Genomic DNA, 17362 nt, shown 5'->3' with positions numbered 1-17362 from the left:
AATAGTAAAACAAAAAACTTTGACATTATATGCAGAAATGTAGCGTTTCTTGATACACAAGCAACCGTCAGCATCAAAAGCATCCCATTCATCCTCACAATATCAAAATCAACCAATAAAAAAAATCAAAAGTTGGATTAAAAACCATCAATAAATGTAAATCTTTTATTCACCGCCAAGCTTCGAACAGCTCAACTCTGTAATTCACACGTCCCATAATACTACTCGCATTCGACATTGTCCTCTTCATCTTCCTCTCCTCCTCCCAACCATTCTGTTTCTCTCCAAACCCTCCTTTGTTATACTGACAGCTCTTAATCAGAGAAGACTTCAAGCCAACAAGTTCTTGAAGTTTTGAAGACTCTTCTTTATCTTTCATTTCCACCTCAAAGGTATCTACTACAGCTTCCTCCTCGTTAGCTTTCATGAGATGCAACAACTGCCTGCTGCTCTGATCACCATTATGGTCCCTAGGACCCGGGTTCGATCCCTGAACCAACCTATCTCGAGACTCTTTACGTTCTTTAAGCGTTTTCACTATAAGTGTCTTCAGAAAGTTCATGACTTTCACAGCATACATCAGAGCTGTCAGTGGATCCAACATCTGAGTCATGTTGGGTGCGAAAACCATAGCGATGTTTCGAGCATTCATCTTGTTGAGATGTTCCATCTCCACAACGTCTGCCATCAGGTTGATTGACCAATCTAACAGAGAAGCTTCTGTTGGAGGAAGAAGCTTCACAAGCTCAGCACACTCATCTTCGGTTTCAGACTCCATGACTTGCTCTGGGGAGAGTGAGTCCAGCACACCAGTTGGAAGTTCCCTAAACCAAGCCTAAGTGAAAGAAGAAAAAAAAAAACAAATCCAAGAAGTTAGAAAGAAACAATAAAGAGAGAGTAAGATCCAAGTAAGGGTTATATGTACCTTAATGAGACTTGCCAAGCAATGAACATCAATGTTATCTGGTATAACACCTTTGTTCAACTCTTCTCTTATGTACTCCTCTTGACCATTCTCACCATTGATTCTGAATATTCCTTCTACCTATATGGCACAAAGGGTTATACTTAGTGATGCAAATAGTTTTAAGCACTGTTCTAAAATCCTGTCTAGGAGCCGCCTAGTCAGCAAATCAGGTCCAAACAAAACAATTTTTCCAAAATTAGACGTCCGGAAAATCGGCTTAGATACTGCCTAAGCGCTACTACTCCTCTAACCACGGCCTAGCGATTTCTTAAACATTGGTTTAAAGCAAAACACATAGAATTACACGAACCTGCAAGCCGCCTCTACTGTACAAGTGACTCTGCATCATCAAGAGTATTGTAGGCACAATGTTTCCTCTAGTATCATAAGATAGCTGCATTGACTCAGTTGACACACCAAACACCGTTGCGCTGCATTTACATTCACCTCATAAGACCTTTCACCCAAATCACAGATAAAACAGCTATGCACACAAGACTTTCTCAATCAAATCTATCTGCCAACACTCAAGATCCTTAACAAGTCATCTACTTAATAACTATAAACCTCCAATGACTAATCATTTAGAGAAACATTTACTCCCTTTGTTCTCCAAAAGAAAGATTATCCGACTGGTGACCATTCTGGAGACAAGAGGAACGAATAGGAATAGAATTGCAGGAATAGAATTGCAGGAATAAAAATGAATGGTTGTTCCATCCCATATTTAACAAGGAATTAATTTGTTCTTTATTTCTCTACAAAAAATGAATGGTAGGGAATGAGAAGAAAAAATTATTCCTTATGAATGGTGATTTTTTTAAGGAATATTAGGGAATGCATTTGTTCCTCGTCGTTCCCTGGTCACCATTCATATAGTGTTCATGAATATTAAAAATAGAATGAATATTTACAAATTAAATTTATTATTTATTTTTACCATACAATTTTCATAATTGTCAACCAATCAGTAACATTCAGTAATTATTAAATCGTGTTTTAATAATTTATTAACATTAATTAGTAAAATTACTTCAAAAAATCTAGCAAAATTACATTTGTGGAACAAAAAAAACAATTCTAAAACAAAACGAACCTTGCACTAGGAGCTCGTCTGGGGACTTCAGGTTCAAACTCAACAGGCAAGCCAAGGAAGCCATGGAAACGATCAAAGGTGACATGAGCAACATGTCTAACATCTGAGGGGACACCAATCTCCATTGAACAAAGATCCTCTTCACCAACACACCCACCAATCACAGACCTTCTTATTGCAGAAACAAGAATCTCCAACGCAGTCGAAAGCTCGAATCTTTCTTCCTCTTTCTCGCTTCTCTCCTCTTCTTCTTCTTCCTCACGAGAAATGTTAAAAAGAGAATGTGGGTCTCTGTTACCATCATTGGCTCCTCCGCATGATGTAGAAGAGGAGGAGCTTGAGGGTGAAGGGAAACGACATGATTGGGTCGAGTTGAGTACTTTGGCCATCTTTAGTCAAGGATAATCCTATAAAAATCAAATCTTGGAGTGATGGGTACTCTCTCAAGGGGAAGAACAGTGATGGATGTCAATATCAAAGGCTGATAAAGAAACAATCTTTAAAGGGAAATTTTCAGACAAAACCTAAATGGGGATTAGTAATGGGTAATTAATGATGCTGTTGGAAAATAATGGGAAACTCGAAATATTATTAATACTTTTTGGGTACTAAGCGACGCGTAGAGTTGAATTGAAGAAAGGGTTTTTTTTTTAGTTGGTGGTTTGTAATTATCACTTCAATTTTTGTTTCTTGCTCAAAGAGGAGAGAGAGAGATAGAAAGTGGTGAAGTTAGGTGAGAGAAGTTGATGAAGGGCTAACGAGGAAGATGAAGGTGGAGCTGTATTTTTAGGTATCTCTTTATTAATAGTATATTATGCTGTGACCTTTATCAAATTTACTACACTATCTATCTTCCATTTGAATCAGTTGGGAATGTGAAGTGATTAAAAAAAGGAATCAGTTGGGAAGAAAGAGTAAAAGATTGTATACACTAGGACCAGTCACATGTATTTGGTAACCTGTGCAACAACCAATGGTCCTATTATATTCAACACTAAACTTCATTTTTTGTTGTTGTTGTTGATTGGTAAATGTGTAATCAGATTTCGAAGAAGTGAAATAGCATGGTGAAGTTACTTGATAATTTTGAACAAAAAAAAGTAATTGATAATCTATGTTGCATTAAGAAAACACTATGTTACCGTTATAAGGAGGCGATCTCTAGGACTTTCACATCTTGCCATAACTTAAAGAGAAAAGGAAAAGTAAAAGAATAGTGAAGTTGGTGAAAGTTCTTTTTGGATTAGTTGTAGATCCAAAGTGTGTTTTAAAATGATGTTTTGTTATCTGATGAGTTGGAGATCCCCCAACCAAGGATATACATCAATTTCTCTTTTGGATTACCTGCTAATAAAACACGTTAACTTGCAAGTGACTTCCACAAAAAAAAAAAATTCTAGACAGTACACAAATACAACCTACGTGGCTACGTTCCACCAGTAAAGCACATTAACTCATAGACCCTTTTGTAGTAGAACTGTAGAAGATGTGTATAACTTTAAAAAGCTTTAAAACACCTCCCACATGCCGAACATTCCGTTGTATGCTACGTGTGGTGGTATCATTTCATTCTCATTTGCCTTACAAGTTACAACAAGGCTTCGTGTGGGCACATGCCTTCCTTCCACTTTGACGGTGTGTTATTGGAGATGTATCATTTCATTCTCATTTGTCTTGCAACAAAATGCTTTGTGTCGTGTTCCACATGCCTTTCTTCCACTTTCACGGCTCCTTATTTCTTTTATGGCCTTTCCTCTTTTCCTTTTTTCAGTTCTTATTCATAAAAACCATCTTTTGATAAAAACAGAGGGGCCAAAGGGCATAATTATTACTATCTCACTACAGAATAATTAGGAAGAAGAAAAGATTTAAGATGGTAATAAAGCAAAATGCAATGACCGTTGGGAGCTCATTTACCCAAAATTCAAATCCCCACAACGAATGGCTTTTGCTTTATGTGTGGTCTGGCCCAATCACGATTAGCTTTTTTACTATGACTGCTTTGTTATTTCTTTGTACAAAATTGTAACAATGCTTACAAAAATATTAACTTGTCCGACCTAGAGAGAGCCCTTTAATCTGGTATAGTTCATTATCAGACTGCCCCTCACAGCAGATTCAAAGAAATCCTCAGAACAAAAAAGAGGAATAAATTCATCATATCAAACTTCTTTAAGATTCATGCTGATAGATACTAATTAAGTTCCAATACAGAGAGTAAACTCAAGTCAAAATACGGAAACTGGTGGTGCAAAAGTAATAAAAAAGCTAAGATCTTCCAACTGGCTCAAGAGCTTCAACTGTGACAATGCTGTTTCCTCTTATCACCTGCATCCACAAAATACGGAAATACAAAATTATAAAAATGATCAAAATAACTAAGAGATTATGAGAAGAGAAAGAGAAAACGTACCACCATGCCAATGTCAGTTTTGTCATCACCATTAACTTCAACGGTGTTATCCACAACAAGATTCATGAACTGGTCAAACCCACGGAGAGTTCCAACTACCGTTCTGTTGGCATTAAGCTTAACTACATTCCGACAAGGAAAAAACAAAAATTGAGACAAGAACTTACTTCTCTTAAATCAAAATCCACCTAAAATTCTTCTAATTAACAAAAGTCAAAAAAAAAACAACATTACCAACCCAGACAAAACATATAGCTGATTGTAATGAGATTGTCCTATCCAAATCCAATGAATGATACATTATCACCACCAGGTTCAGTTAACAAGAGTTTAATCCAAGTGAAATTGAAACGCTCTATAAGAGTAAACGTGGGAGAAGAAATCGAACTTACTTTGGAGTTTCTTGTCCATGTACCTGCATCAAATCAAACCACGAAGAGTAAAAATCAGAAACACGAAGAGAAGAAACGAAAACTCAAAAGTGGTGAAGAGAAGAACTTACTTCTTGAGATCTGGAGGCTGGCCTGATCGACTCATACTTGCGGAATCAGAGAAGACGAAGACGGAGACGGAGAGAGATTAGGGTTTTCTCTCAGATCGGAAGTAACTTGCTCAATTCTATTGCGGGGAGAAAATAGATTAAAAAAATTCGATGGCGGTATCTACAGCGTCGTTTCGAAGCCCAATGTTATTGGTTCCAGGCCCAATATATTTTAAAGCCCAATTGATTAAAAATTAAAAAAATTGGGAGGTGTTCCGAAAATCGAACTTGGGACCTCTCGCACCCGAGAATTATTCCACTAAGAGCATTTCCATTGTATATCTCTATATTTTATTCTAAAATAGAGATCTTTATTATAGAGGTGGATTTGCTCCAATATATGCCTCTATAATAGAGTTCTTCTATTTTAGAGGAAAATATAGAGAAATCATACTTTTTACCTCTATATTTAGAGATGAAAATAGCAAATCTCTATATTTTCCCTTAACTCTATTATAGAGGCATACATCGAAACAAATCCAACTCTATAATAGAGTTTCTCTGTTTTAAAAGAAAATATAGAGATAAAAATAGAGGTGGGTTGGAGATGGTCTAAACCAAACACCCTTATTGCAGAAAAGGAGACATTAAATAATTAATATTTAGGGTTCGAACAGTTAACAAAAATCTCTATATATACCATATATCTATACGTTTTTATAGCTGTGAAAATCGCACCGCAGTTAAACCGCTTGTCCCGCATCACTCAAACCACGGTTACCATTCGGAGCATTAATTACATTCTCATAAACTTATATAGACTTTTACCGTTTTATCAACATCCATCATATCCTCATAAAAATCGGAAGTATAGATTTACAATTTATACTAATAGAGTAATAGGAAAGACTATGGTATAAAGAATATCCAAAATAACAATAACACAACGTCACTTTTTTTCTCATTCCCAAATGCAAAAGTTTACAATGCTGAAGAAGTTCGCAAAAGCTTATAAAAGTTCTCGAAGCAACTTGAAAGAAAAACCGGAGAGAGAGAGAGAGGCAAGACTAACTTGTACCCAAGAAACTAAGGGCACAACAACTGAACGATGATGAGGCTCATTGAGCAATCAGAGTCTTCTTCCTCTTCGTCCACCCTTTCTACGTGTACTGTCGGTGGGAACCGGAGTCACATCCTCTGCAAAATACATTCAATAACACGATTATTCTTAACCAAACCGCACAGTTCTCTGTATAATCAAAAGAGGCAGAGAGAAATTTACTTACCAATACGACCAATCTTCATGCCAGAACGAGCAAGGGCTCTGAGAGCTGACTGAGCACCAGGTCCTGGAGTCTTTGTTTTGTTTCCTCCAGTGGCACGGAGCTTCACGTGCATCGCAGTAATGCCAAGCTCCTGTCACATATAACAACATTAGAGATTATTAGGATGAACATGTTATCCAGAAACGCAATGAATGGTGAACAGTTCTCTGACCTTGCATCTTTGAGCAACATCTTGAGCGGCAAGCATAGCAGCATAAGGAGACGACTCATCACGGTCAGCCTTCACCTTCATCCCACCTACGCAAATAAAATAAATATTTTGAGGATACAACTCGCATAATCATACTAATAATCAAATTTGATTTTGTGTTAACAATATAGATTTTATTCAAAAACATAAACAGGAACAAGAGAACATACCGGTGATACGGACGAGAGTTTCTCTTCCCGACAGATCAGTAACGTGCTGCAATAAAAATTAACATCAACACGCATAAAAAAAATTCTACACGACAGTGAAGGCGAATGCTTACAATGAAAGTGTCATTGAAAGAAGCAAAGATGTGAACAACACCGAACACTTGCTCTCCGTCACGAACAGCAGGTCCGAGTGTGACGGTTTCCTCCTTGGGCTCTCTGGTCTTTCTCCTCGACTATAAATAAACCGAGAGACCAAACCAAAAAAGATAAGTAACAACATTGTGGTCATTGGTCGGTACACAAACAACCACTTCTACTTTTCAAAACCAAACATACTTTCACTATGGTTCAGAAAAACATAGTTAGAACACAACACGGACGGTGAGAACACTTAGAGCTCTATAAAGATCAGAATCTAGCAGGGAAACAAACCTATCTGAGTTCGATTCCCTAACAGACTAACGAAAACAAACTACTCAGGAACAGATATGAGCTGGAGAGAAAGGAGCTTACCATGTTCACCAATGGATGAGACAAAAGACGAAATGCTGCTAGGGTTTTTGGGTGCGGAAGGAAGGACACACTCAGAGCTACACTTTATATATTAGGGTTACATTGGAACACTCCTGGCAATTGACGTAATTACCCTCAGCGCTTTGACTCGTGAATACGTCGTCGTTTCCATTATGATGGATTAGTGCCCTGTCCCTAAAGAGAAAATCGAAATTAATCGGAAATTATGTGGAGCGAAATTTTTAGATTGTTTAATGTATAACATATTTAAGATAGTATAAAACACACAAATAAAATAAATAAACTTAATATAGTGTAATTTTCATCAAAATTATGAATATAAATGATATTTATAAAATTTTAGACCAAATAAATTTAAAAAAAAAAGATTAGACGGTCATTTAGACGGTCTAGGCAGAAAAAAAATTCTACATTCGATTTTTTTAACCGATTTGGCATAAAACGGGGCGGAATAGTAACGCTTAGCATCCGGAAGGGGTGGCCGATTTTTAGAACAATGGATTAATGCAATACTTTCTTAGAACTTTTTTTTTTTGGCATGAGCATTTTCTCAAACTTTACAAGTTATAAACGAACAACGTTGATATAAATTTAGTGAGAAGAAATAATTTGTTTTCTACATATAATAATAATATCATCAAGAATTCCAAATATCATAGAAGACCAAAACGATTCTAGTACAAGAATTCAATTAATACTTCTCAACAGGAGAAAGCATTTTTACACATCCAAAAGATCAGAGAGAGATCTAAAACAAATTGGATAGTTTTGCTGATATTCTTTCAAGACTTCTCCAAGGAGCAAGAGGCAGAAGAAGACAGAAGAGGAGACTTGGCCGGTGATGAAACCAAAGCAACAGCGCATCTTTCAGCTTTCGAATACTTCTTGAACACAGCTCGCAGCTTGCTCTCCCCAACTCTCGAGTGAATGAACGCTAAAAGCTTCGAGCAGTCCCTGAAAGTTACACACACACATACATACAAAACAAATCAACATATGATGATGACGATGGACTAAAAGCATGGCAGAGAGAAGAAGTAGAACAAGATCACTAACATGAGCTCATGTTCAGAGTAACCAGTGTGGAATGTAAGAGTCTCGGTCCAAGCCGGGGTCTTGCTCAAGAAGCATCTCGCGGCGTAAACCGCTGAAGCAGCCAGCATCGAAGGGCAGAACTTTAAAGCGTCGTAATGCATCAAACCCAACTCAGCTAAGAAGTGAACCATGCTCTCCATCTCCGGGTCAGGAACCGCAGCTTTGACGAACCTCGCGAGGAACACATACTGCGTTGGAACTGTCAAGTACCACTCCAAGTTTCCCAAAATGGTTTTCTCCATCACTAGAATCTGCTTGCTCTGGTACGAGTTGTCTGTGACATACACCAGATCATTGACCTGAGGAGGCCAGATCTCTTCGTATTTGGAGGCAATGAGCAAAGCACTAACGCCTACAAGCTGTAACTCTCTTCTCGGAACAGGTTTCAGAGACAGGAAACGATCAACGATGTTGATGGTGAGGTAAAGAGTCTCAGGGGAGAGATCAAACTTGACATGAACGTCTACAAGCCAGTCTACAAGAATCGATCTCATCTTCTCGTTGATCTCAGTCTGTGTCTGCATATACATCTGAGGCTTGCTCTCGTTCTGCAACAGGAAACAAAAACAGAAACATTCACAAAACTTAATCCATAAAAGCTATGTTCGTTTGGTTGCCGCAGGTTTCGGCGCGGCAGCGTCAGCGGCGGCGGCAGCGTCAATGAAGACAGTTGTTGTTCGTTTCGCAGACGCTGACGCTGCCGCATATCATATCGCGACCGCAGGTTTTATTGGCGTCAGCCGCAGGACGCAGCGTTCGGACGCTGCCACTGCCGCCGGTTCCTGCGTCAACTCTTGTTGACGCAGAATGTTGACGCTGCCGCTGGTACCTGCGGCAACCAAACGAACAGCCCTATAGGCTCTGACCAAACCATACATACCTCAACCTCTTTGTAGAAAGAGTACATGTCCTCAACATACTCCACAGCAGCAAGGTCGTTGTCTTTGTCCGCAGAATCAATATCCAGAGCCTTGGAAGCAGCCTAACGATTCCAACCAATAACAATAAGTACACAATCTAAGAAGTTGTAATAAAAAAAACTTACCTTGCTTCGAGCAGTGAGAACGGAAGAGTAAGTAACATTCTTCTTAGCTTTAGCAACCTCGTTTGTGTCGGGACTGATCACAATCACTTCATGAGTCTGCGGCGGCTTAACAACAACAACAGCTCTTGCTTTCCTTTGAACCGCCCTTACACCTTCTTGTTTCTTGGCTACATCCTGAGCACACACACACACACACAGAGTCAGATTCAAGAATCATAAGTACTCACAAAAAAAACAAGATTTGCAAAAAAGTAAATAAAAATTGAACCTTTTTGTTAGCGTTTTCAAGCAACTGGGCACGGAAGTTACGGGTCAAGGGCCGATTAAGTTTTCCTGCTTCTTCGGCTCCGGGAAGAGAAGCGATGTTTCCGATGTCGCCGAGAGCGCGGCGGTTCTCGACGGGATCGCCTCTAACTCGTCTCGTCGCCATGATCGTCGTTAGTTTTTTTGAAGTTGTGTTTTTTCGTTAACAGTAGGTTGTTTGTTTCTTTCTTTTTGTTTGATTATGCGCTGTAGAGAAAGGAGACTGAGAACGCTTCTTATGGACGAAGGGGGAAGAGGAGAGGAGAGGAGACGCTCTAAAGTGAAAATCTCCAACGGTCAAATTTTTAATGGGTGTGGATTTCTAGCCGTTAGATGAGGGAACTTCGAATCCGACGGTTGATGAGGGACAAGTGTTAGAGATTCTTAGAATTGTGTGGTTCAAGTCTTAATTTTGGTATTAAATTATTTTATTCTAATGATGGCAATCTATTCTATAATTGGATATATTCTTATAATTTCGGTCAGGATCTTATTTTCTTTGTATTTTAGTAGCATTCTTCGAAATACCATTACAGTAGTAGATGTGGTTAATTGGTAAAGTGTTAGAGATTCTTAGAATGTGTTTCTGTGGTTAAAAATGTAAAGTCTTATCATTTACGAGGTTCAAGTCTTAATTGGTATTAAATTGTTATATTCTATGCAAATCATTTTTTTTATCAATTATTCTATGCAAATCTATTCTATTACTGGATATAATTTCGATCTGCCAGTACAGTAGATGTAGGCTCCGAATGGTAATTGCAGTTTGAGTGGTGCAGGACAAGCGGTTTAACTGGAATGCGGTTTTAACAGTTATAAAAAAATATAGATATATGTTATATGTAAAGATTTTTGTTACTGTTAACTGCAGTGTGGGGCGTAACGGTTTGTAACATTCGAAACCGTAGTTAATTGGTAAAAGTCTTATCCGCTCTCTCCCTCTCAAAAAATTACTGTGCAGAATATAAAAATGAGAAAATTTCAAGATTTTTACATTTTTTGATGCCCATGTCGGAATTTTGTTTTCCGCTAATTACGAGGTTATGTCTTAATTGATATTAAATGAAATTTTATTCTATTTTATTGTTGGGTTTTATAGTTACCGTCGGCATTTTATTTTTCCTGTTTCTTAGTAGCAACAAACAACCCTTAATGCTAACTGAATGCTTCAGATTTATGTTATACATCATTAAAAAAAAAATATATTATACATCATTATGTCTATTGTTCTTGCTTAATTGTATTCTTTTATTAATTTGTTTCTCTAGTAATTTTTAGTGGATAGATTGTACCTAATTTACAGGCATTTAGCGTATTGGGCCAAGTTAGTCAACAGATTGTTTTAGGCCTACATTCTCGTTCAATTCTATGGGCCAATTCTATATCTCCTCGGTTAATATGTTTTAGCGCATTTCTATCTCTTATTTTATGGGCCAATTCTATATCTCCTCGGTTAATATGTTTTTTGTACCGAAGGTTTATCGTCAATCTTTACATCAAATCTCTTATATTATTCGTCTAAATGTGTTTTATTGATGCGAGACAAAACACATTCTTCTTCATTCATTCAATTATCCAATCAACATTTGGTTATTATTTATATCAACAAAAATTACAATGGCTTCTACAAAGAAAAACAAAATCAAATTAACCGGACTGAAAGTTTTTCTCATCCTGTGAGAAATAGGATAAAAAATCAAACTTTAAACAATAGCAAAAACTGACTCATTTTTTAACAATTACAGTCATAATCAGCCATTTGAAAAAGAAAAGAAAAAACACAACCGGATTAAAAGAACAATATTAGGTTTGAATTCTGGCAAAAAGCTTGGTTATTAGTTTGGAGGAACGGCAATGTCAGAAAAAATTGCCAAATAGAGTTTTTGAGCTCATGATGAAACCATTCACACATCTAATTGAATCATCATTCACAAACCATTCCTCCAATTTCCAATTGAACCCAAATATGAAAAAACAACAAAATAATGATGACGGCGAAGTCAGATTAATAATTGCCAAATTAAGTTTTTAAGCTCAGCATGGAGAAACTCCATTCGCACATCTAATTGAATCATCACTCTCGCCGTATTGAGAATCAAACAAAAGAAAAAGAAAACACCAAACGAATAGGAAAACCATAAATTACAGAGATGAGGCCTAGATGACGGCTAGACTCTAATTGTGAGCTAATAGAAGAGTTTCGCGTGGTCATATATATATATATATGTAGGGAGAGAGTCCTACTGAAATTATGCTTCCACCCTTATCGGGCTTAATGTTAGGCCCGTGGGCCGTTTTTGGATCGAGTAAAAAGTGTTATCGTTCTCAAAAGTAAACAGGCCTTTTTGACTTTGGTTAACTGAACCGGTTTGTCCGGGACATGAGCCATGTCTGGGACTGAAAGGTTCTGATTAGTGATTATACTCGTCGGTGCTTGTAAAGTGACGAAGGTGATAGAAAAGATAAAGTGGGTACTGTGAAAGATCATTTTCTTTACCTTCCTAGGAGTTTCAGTATTTTCTCTGATTCTCTATTTTACAATCTTAATTTTATGTGGTTTGCCTTGGTACTATTTAATTGTTAACTCTAATTCACAATGTTCATTGTACAACTTAGGTGTTGTGTACTCCGAAATGATGCAATATGACAGTGCCTTGTGCTGCTACGTGAAAGCTGCACTTGAGAGGCCCATGTATACCGAAGCATATTGTAACATGGGTGTCATATATAAGAACAGTGGTGACTTGGAGATGGCAATCACTTGTTGTTACGAGAGGTAACATAAATGTTACTTCATTGCTAGATTACGTGTGGACAACACGTTTTGCTATGTTTAAGTGATTTTAACTGTTGATACCATTAGGACCGATTTTGACCCAACTAAAATTGAAGACTCGTGTTCAAAATTCTTAATACTTAATTATATCTCAATAATAAAATATTAGTCAACATTAGCAAACACACATTTTTATTACTTTGTATATATTATCTAAGATATTTAATATAAATTAAATTAACCAATATTTACAATTTTATTTGAAATATGAATATTATATTATGATATACGTATTTAAAAGGTACTAGAAGTTTATATGCATTGAACACGGCACATAATATTTACAAAGTACAATTTATATTTTTAAAACCATATAAATTTATTCATAAATACAATTTTTACATATATAGCAGCATAAATAGACAATGGTAGTTAAATTAAAAGTACAACTTTATAGACAAATTAGCTGTATTAGGTGATTTAAAAATTATTATAAAATAAAACATATTTTTAAAAATAGATATGCACGTAGCATAGATAAAATACTTAATAATTTTATAACGGTTTTTGTGCATGACACATAAAACCATCTATTAAGGAGCAAAAATCCAGTGACGTTCAAATTCCGATGGTTTATCATAACCCCTTCTAAAGTAAATTCCATCTTTCTTGGCAGTCCAATATCTATTTATGATGTTGGGTAAATTTAAAATTAGACATTAACTATTTACCATTGCTCAAAGAAATTTTGTGCGAAAAATATTAGTAACCAGTAATAAAAATATAACAAATTTTGTGGCTAATTAATAATACTTCCAAACCTTTGTAGATGGGCTCTGTCAAATCAAACCAAATTTCGCGCAGTCGCTTTGTCTACACAGTCCAGGTTTGATATTAGAACAAGGATGTCTCAATGATTCCTTAAAAATAGTAAGTAGAGTCAATAGAATGGTAATATTACAGGGGGGAATGGATGCTGCAGCCAGCATGATCGAGAAACAATCCAGGCAAAATCCACTTAAGCAGAAACTTTTAACAACTTAGGTTTGGTTTTTTTCTCTCCTGTTATTTACGAGGTATCCTGACATGAGACCACTGCTCGGGAATTATAGTCCTCCATGAGTTTAAGATTGTTTTTCTACTTTCATGGTGCTAATTGTGCCGTTTATATTCTGTTATAACCACTACCAGCGTCGGACATATATCTTCCCAGATTTCTTCACTCATTCAGTATCTTATTTCATTGAAGCGCTTCTCAGGCATCATGATTACACAAAGTACAAAGTTGTGGTTTATTCAGTCGTTGTTAAGGTATTTTTTCTTTTCTTGATTTTTTTTTATATATGTATTATACGTTTTCCGTTAAAGCGATTCATTTCCTCCCTTTTGAGCAACTCATCTGACATCTCTCATGGTTTTGCAGGCATATGCAAAAACATTTAGGTTTAGGGATAAAGTGTTGAAGAAAGGTGGAGTTTGACACATTGTATTACTGAAATGCCGAGGCTAATAGATTGACATTATGAAATTTTTGAGTATGATTTATATTTCATGCAGTTTGGACACATTCCCTTATGATGGAACAACCACTACCTGTGAATCTCCCTATACATGTGAGTTCCATGTGTTACTGTTACTATGGCTGGTTCAGTACATGCTCATAATGTTGGTGTCAGTCTTCTCAGTAAACGTTGGTAAGGTCTCGGTAATGTTTTTGTTTCTTGGCAAAATTGCTTCTTACTCGGGACATCCCGTCTTTTTTCTTCAGGTTTAGGACACCTGGTTGCTTAAAATGAGGATGAGTACGTGCAGTTATCTGTTGATCTAGCTTCTGATGTGACCGCTCTTTCAAAACTGAGGATAAGCCTTGGTCCGTCTTTTGCTGTTGCTCTTGAATCCGCATACCGGAATATGTGGAAAAGTACTGCAAAGGTGAAAGTACCGTCCTTAAAGAAAACTCAATGCCTTCAATTGCAGATTGTAGACTCATATGGGTGAGTGTTTCAGAAAAAAAAAGAAAAAAAGAAAGACTCATATGGGTGAAGATCTGAAAGAGAGTCAGTCCATGAGATCTTCCTCTCTTTTTAACTTCCAAGACTATACGAACTAGACTTGTATTACTGCTTTGTCTAGTAAAAGGAATTTTGTAAAATCACTCTTTTTCTTTTTGGTTCTCTCATCCAGCTTAATTTAGCTTTATAGTGATTCTTGGTAAGTCTAGGTGGAAGTGGATTTAATTGGAGTTCTTCGTCTCGTTTGAGAGATAAAGTTGTTGCATCAGATAGGGACATAGGGTTTAAGGCTTTTAGGTTGTTTGTTTTCATGTGTTAGGTAATGAGCCATATGATACTAAATATACTTTTATAGCCAAAGCTTTTCAGCGCCTAAGTTATCTGTTAAGTTTGAAAATCATGCATAGTAGTTGCCACATTGACACAACTGAAGATAATTAAATTATTAATCCACCAGTATATGTATATTTAGTTAAAAATATAAGCCTAGGATTGTATGAACTCAATATAAAGAAACTCTTCTTTATTAGCTTAAGAAACACTCACAAAACTTAAGCACTCAAACACAATCTCTAAGCTCACACAAAAGGTATGCAACACTCTTGCAACTCTTTATATAGAGACTATATTTCCTAAACTCATTAGGAACACATATTTCCTTTTTTCTCTAATCCTATACTCATTAGGATTGGTGTAACTTAACTCCTAAGTTATCTTTATGTTTAACTCCAACATTCTCCCCTTTAAACTTAAAGTTAACTTCTTCAATATCTTGAACTCCAACAAGATCCTTCATCTCCTTGAACTTGATTCTTCCCAAAGCTTTAGTTAACATGTCTGCCTTTTGTTCTGCTCCTGGCACATGTTGGACGTCAACTTGTTCGTTCTCGATGCATTCCCGAATGAAGTGATAGCGCTTGTGTATATGTTTACTTCGACCATGGAAGACTGGATTTCTGGTGAGGGCAATAGCCGATTTGTTATCAAGCCGTACCACTATTTTTTGCCTTGGTTGACCCGTAACCTCTTCGAGCAAATCTTGAAGCCATATGGCTTGTTTTGCAGCTTCAGTTGCAGCCATAAACTCTGCTTCACAAGATGATAGTGCTACTGTCTCTTGCTTTTGAGAACACCACGTGATAGGACAATCATTTAAATAAAAAATGTGGCCTGTAGTACTCCTACCATCATCATCATCAATATTATGACTTGAATCACTAAAGCCTTGAATCTCCATTGTACTTGCTTGCTTGTACACGAGGCCTAGTGTTGTTGATCCTTTAAGATACCTCAGGACGTGCTTCAACGCGGCTCCGTGGGATCTTCTAGGATCGTGCATGTATCTGCTAAGTAGTCCTACACAGAACGCAAGGTCAGGTCGTGTGTGAAGTAAATAGCGTAGACATCCAATCTTTCGCCTATAATCCTTCTCGTCAATACTCTCTTCTTCTTCAGCCTTGGAGATCTTTAGACCGAACTCCATTGGTGTTTGTGTGGCATTACATTCGAACATACCTGTTTCAGTCAAGATTTTATTTGCATATCTTGACTGACTTAAAGTTATCTTTCCTTTCTCTTGGCACACCTCGATTCCAAGATAGTAAGTTAATAACCCGAGATCACTCATCTCAAAGTTACTTGACATCTCCTTTTTGAACTCTCTTATCATGTCTTGGTCGGAGCCTGCAACCAGTAGATCGTCAACGTATACAGCAACTAGGAGAAGTCGATCTTTCTGTTGCTTGCGGTACAAGGAAGGTTCTTTCGAGCAACGATTGAAATTTAACTTCTCAAGAACCTTGTTTAACTTCTCATTCCAGGCTCTTGGGGCTTGTCTTAGACCATATAGGGCTTTATGGAGTTTGTATACTTTATGCTCCTGACCTTTAACCTCGTAGCCTTCGGGTTGGCTCACAAACACTACTTCCTTTAAATCTCCATTAAGGAACGCGATTTTGACATCTAAGTGGTGAATCTCCCATCCTCGTGAGGCTGCTAGTGCAATGATAAACCTGACGGTTTCGATGCGTGCCACGGGCGCAAATACTTCCTCGAAATCGATCCCATGCCTTTGAATGTATCCTTTAGCCACCAGTCTTGATTTATATTTGTTTATGCTCCCATCTGCGTTCCTCTTAATCTTAAATATCCATTTTAAGCCAATCGGTTTAGCTCCTGCTGGTAGATCAACAAGTTCCCAAGTATTGTTTTTCACAATCGATTTGATCTCTTCTTCACATGCATCACGCCATACTTTCTCCTCTCTTGCGCTTTCAAAGTCCCATGGCTCTTCATTCAAAAGGAGCAAGAGACGTTCTCCTTCTACCTCGGCGAGATAGATGTAGTCATCTAGATAAGCTGGCTTCCTACTGATTCTAGTTGACCTTCTAGGCTGAAACTCCTCTGTTTCTTCATCGGTTTCAACCGTAGTCTCGTTGTTATCTTCTTCGGCTGTGTTTTGGTCCTCGTGGACGTTGCTGTCTGTCTCATTGTCTCCTTCAGCCACGTTGTCTTCATGACCTCCAAGTACTACTTTGAATGATCCTGGTTTCTCTGTTATATCTCGACCACTCTTATTCCATTCCCATGCTTTGCTTTCCTCGAAGACAACGTCTCTGCTAACAACTATACGTTGTACCTTAGGATCGAGTAACCTATATGCTTTAGAACCGGGTTCGGTTCCAAGATACACAACGGGACGAGACCTAGGATCCAGTTTCTTCAAGTTTACTGTCTCCACCTTAGTATGTGCAGTACAGCCGAATACTCGTAGATGGTTGATGTTTGGTTTTCTTCCTCTGAAAGCTTCGTACGGTGTTGAAGAAACCAAAGTCTTGGTTGCTATTCGATTGATCAAATAGGTTGAGTGTCGAACAGCTTCTCCCCATAAGTAGTTTGGCACTTCCATGTGTGTCAAAATACTCCTTGTCATCT

At 37.4% G+C, this 17362-nt stretch overlaps 4 protein-coding genes and 2 non-coding genes across 7 annotated transcripts; all 6 read right to left on the bottom strand.

The window, feature by feature from the left end:
* Window positions 1-2: 2 nt before the first annotated feature.
* LOC106435734 (rho GTPase-activating protein 4) lies at window positions 3-3001 on the bottom strand. Its single transcript, XM_013876652.3, has 4 exons — window positions 2064-3001; window positions 1278-1398; window positions 926-1045; window positions 3-835 (listed from the first exon to the last, which is right to left on the bottom strand). The coding sequence occupies exons 1-4, from the start codon at window positions 2450-2452 to the stop codon at window positions 170-172; spliced, it is 1296 nt and encodes a 431-aa protein (XP_013732106.2). The 5' UTR covers window positions 2453-3001; the 3' UTR covers window positions 3-169.
* Window positions 3002-4180: 1179 nt separating this feature from the next.
* LOC106435722 (probable small nuclear ribonucleoprotein G) lies at window positions 4181-5113 on the bottom strand. Its single transcript, XM_013876634.3, has 4 exons — window positions 4979-5113; window positions 4869-4891; window positions 4477-4598; window positions 4181-4391 (listed from the first exon to the last, which is right to left on the bottom strand). Exons 1-4 carry the CDS (start codon window positions 5011-5013, stop codon window positions 4332-4334), a joined length of 240 nt encoding a protein of 79 aa, XP_013732088.1. The 5' UTR covers window positions 5014-5113; the 3' UTR covers window positions 4181-4331.
* A 777-nt stretch (window positions 5114-5890) lies between these two features.
* Window positions 5891-7324, bottom strand: LOC106437093 (40S ribosomal protein S14-2-like). The gene is made up of 6 exons (XM_013878027.3): window positions 7177-7324; window positions 6777-6896; window positions 6664-6709; window positions 6455-6540; window positions 6244-6373; window positions 5891-6154 (listed from the first exon to the last, which is right to left on the bottom strand). The coding sequence occupies exons 1-6, from the start codon at window positions 7177-7179 to the stop codon at window positions 6087-6089; spliced, it is 453 nt and encodes a 150-aa protein (XP_013733481.1). The 5' UTR covers window positions 7180-7324; the 3' UTR covers window positions 5891-6086.
* A 502-nt stretch (window positions 7325-7826) lies between these two features.
* LOC106435724 (cyclin-B1-3) lies at window positions 7827-9854 on the bottom strand. Of its 2 annotated transcripts, none has more exons than XM_048752352.1 (5): window positions 9606-9854; window positions 9338-9511; window positions 9173-9274; window positions 8254-8840; window positions 7827-8151 (listed from the first exon to the last, which is right to left on the bottom strand). In XM_048752352.1, the coding sequence occupies exons 1-5, from the start codon at window positions 9765-9767 to the stop codon at window positions 7980-7982; spliced, it is 1197 nt and encodes a 398-aa protein (XP_048608309.1). In that variant the 5' UTR covers window positions 9768-9854; the 3' UTR covers window positions 7827-7979. The 2 variants fall into 2 exon arrangements, with proteins under 2 accessions (XP_048608309.1, XP_048608322.1); XM_048752365.1 differs by having other exon boundaries at window positions 9173-9262.
* Window positions 9855-11487: 1633 nt separating this feature from the next.
* On the bottom strand, window positions 11488-11580 carry LOC125579360. The gene has a single exon (XR_007317373.1). It is a non-coding gene; the product is annotated as a small nucleolar RNA Z266 (small nucleolar RNA).
* Window positions 11581-11630: 50 nt separating this feature from the next.
* Window positions 11631-11728, bottom strand: LOC125579359. Its single transcript, XR_007317372.1, has one exon. It is a non-coding gene; the product is annotated as a small nucleolar RNA Z266 (small nucleolar RNA).
* Window positions 11729-17362: the final 5634 nt, after the last annotated feature.

The sequence above is a fragment of the Brassica napus genome, chromosome A1, assembly GCF_020379485.1.
Source record: "Brassica napus cultivar Da-Ae chromosome A1, Da-Ae, whole genome shotgun sequence".
NCBI lineage: Eukaryota > Viridiplantae > Streptophyta > Magnoliopsida > Brassicales > Brassicaceae > Brassica > Brassica napus.
This window is presented reverse-complemented; position numbering and strand designations above follow the sequence as displayed.

Coding starts and splice junctions, on each gene's coding strand:
- LOC106437093 (XM_013878027.3), bottom strand. Junction 6,541..6,663: donor AACTCTCGTCCGTATCACCG/GTATGTTCTCTT, acceptor TTATTTGCGTAG/GTGGGATGAAGGTGAAGGCT. Junction 6,374..6,454: donor ATGTTGCTCAAAGATGCAAG/GTCAGAGAACTG, acceptor TATATGTGACAG/GAGCTTGGCATTACTGCGAT.
- LOC106435724 (XM_048752352.1), bottom strand. CDS start 9,767: ATGGCGACGAGACGAGTTAGAGGCGATCCCGTCGAGAACCGCCGCGCT. Junction 9,275..9,337: donor TTCTCACTGCTCGAAGCAAG/GTAAGTTTTTTT, acceptor TGGAATCGTTAG/GCTGCTTCCAAGGCTCTGGA. Junction 8,841..9,172: donor CTTTCTACAAAGAGGTTGAG/GTATGTATGGTT, acceptor TTCCTGTTGCAG/AACGAGAGCAAGCCTCAGAT.
- LOC106435722 (XM_013876634.3), bottom strand. CDS start 5,013: ATGAGTCGATCAGGCCAGCCTCCAGATCTCAAGAA. Junction 4,892..4,978: donor CAGCCTCCAGATCTCAAGAA/GTAAGTTCTTCT, acceptor GATTTGATGCAG/GTACATGGACAAGAAACTCC. Junction 4,599..4,868: donor CATGGACAAGAAACTCCAAA/GTAAGTTCGATT, acceptor GTCGGAATGTAG/TTAAGCTTAATGCCAACAGA.
- LOC106435734 (XM_013876652.3), bottom strand. CDS start 2,452: ATGGCCAAAGTACTCAACTCGACCCAATCATGTCGTTTCCCTTCACCC. Junction 1,046..1,277: donor ACAGTAGAGGCGGCTTGCAG/GTTCGTGTAATT, acceptor TGTGCCATATAG/GTAGAAGGAATATTCAGAAT. Junction 836..925: donor GCTTGGCAAGTCTCATTAAG/GTACATATAACC, acceptor TCTTTCACTTAG/GCTTGGTTTAGGGAACTTCC.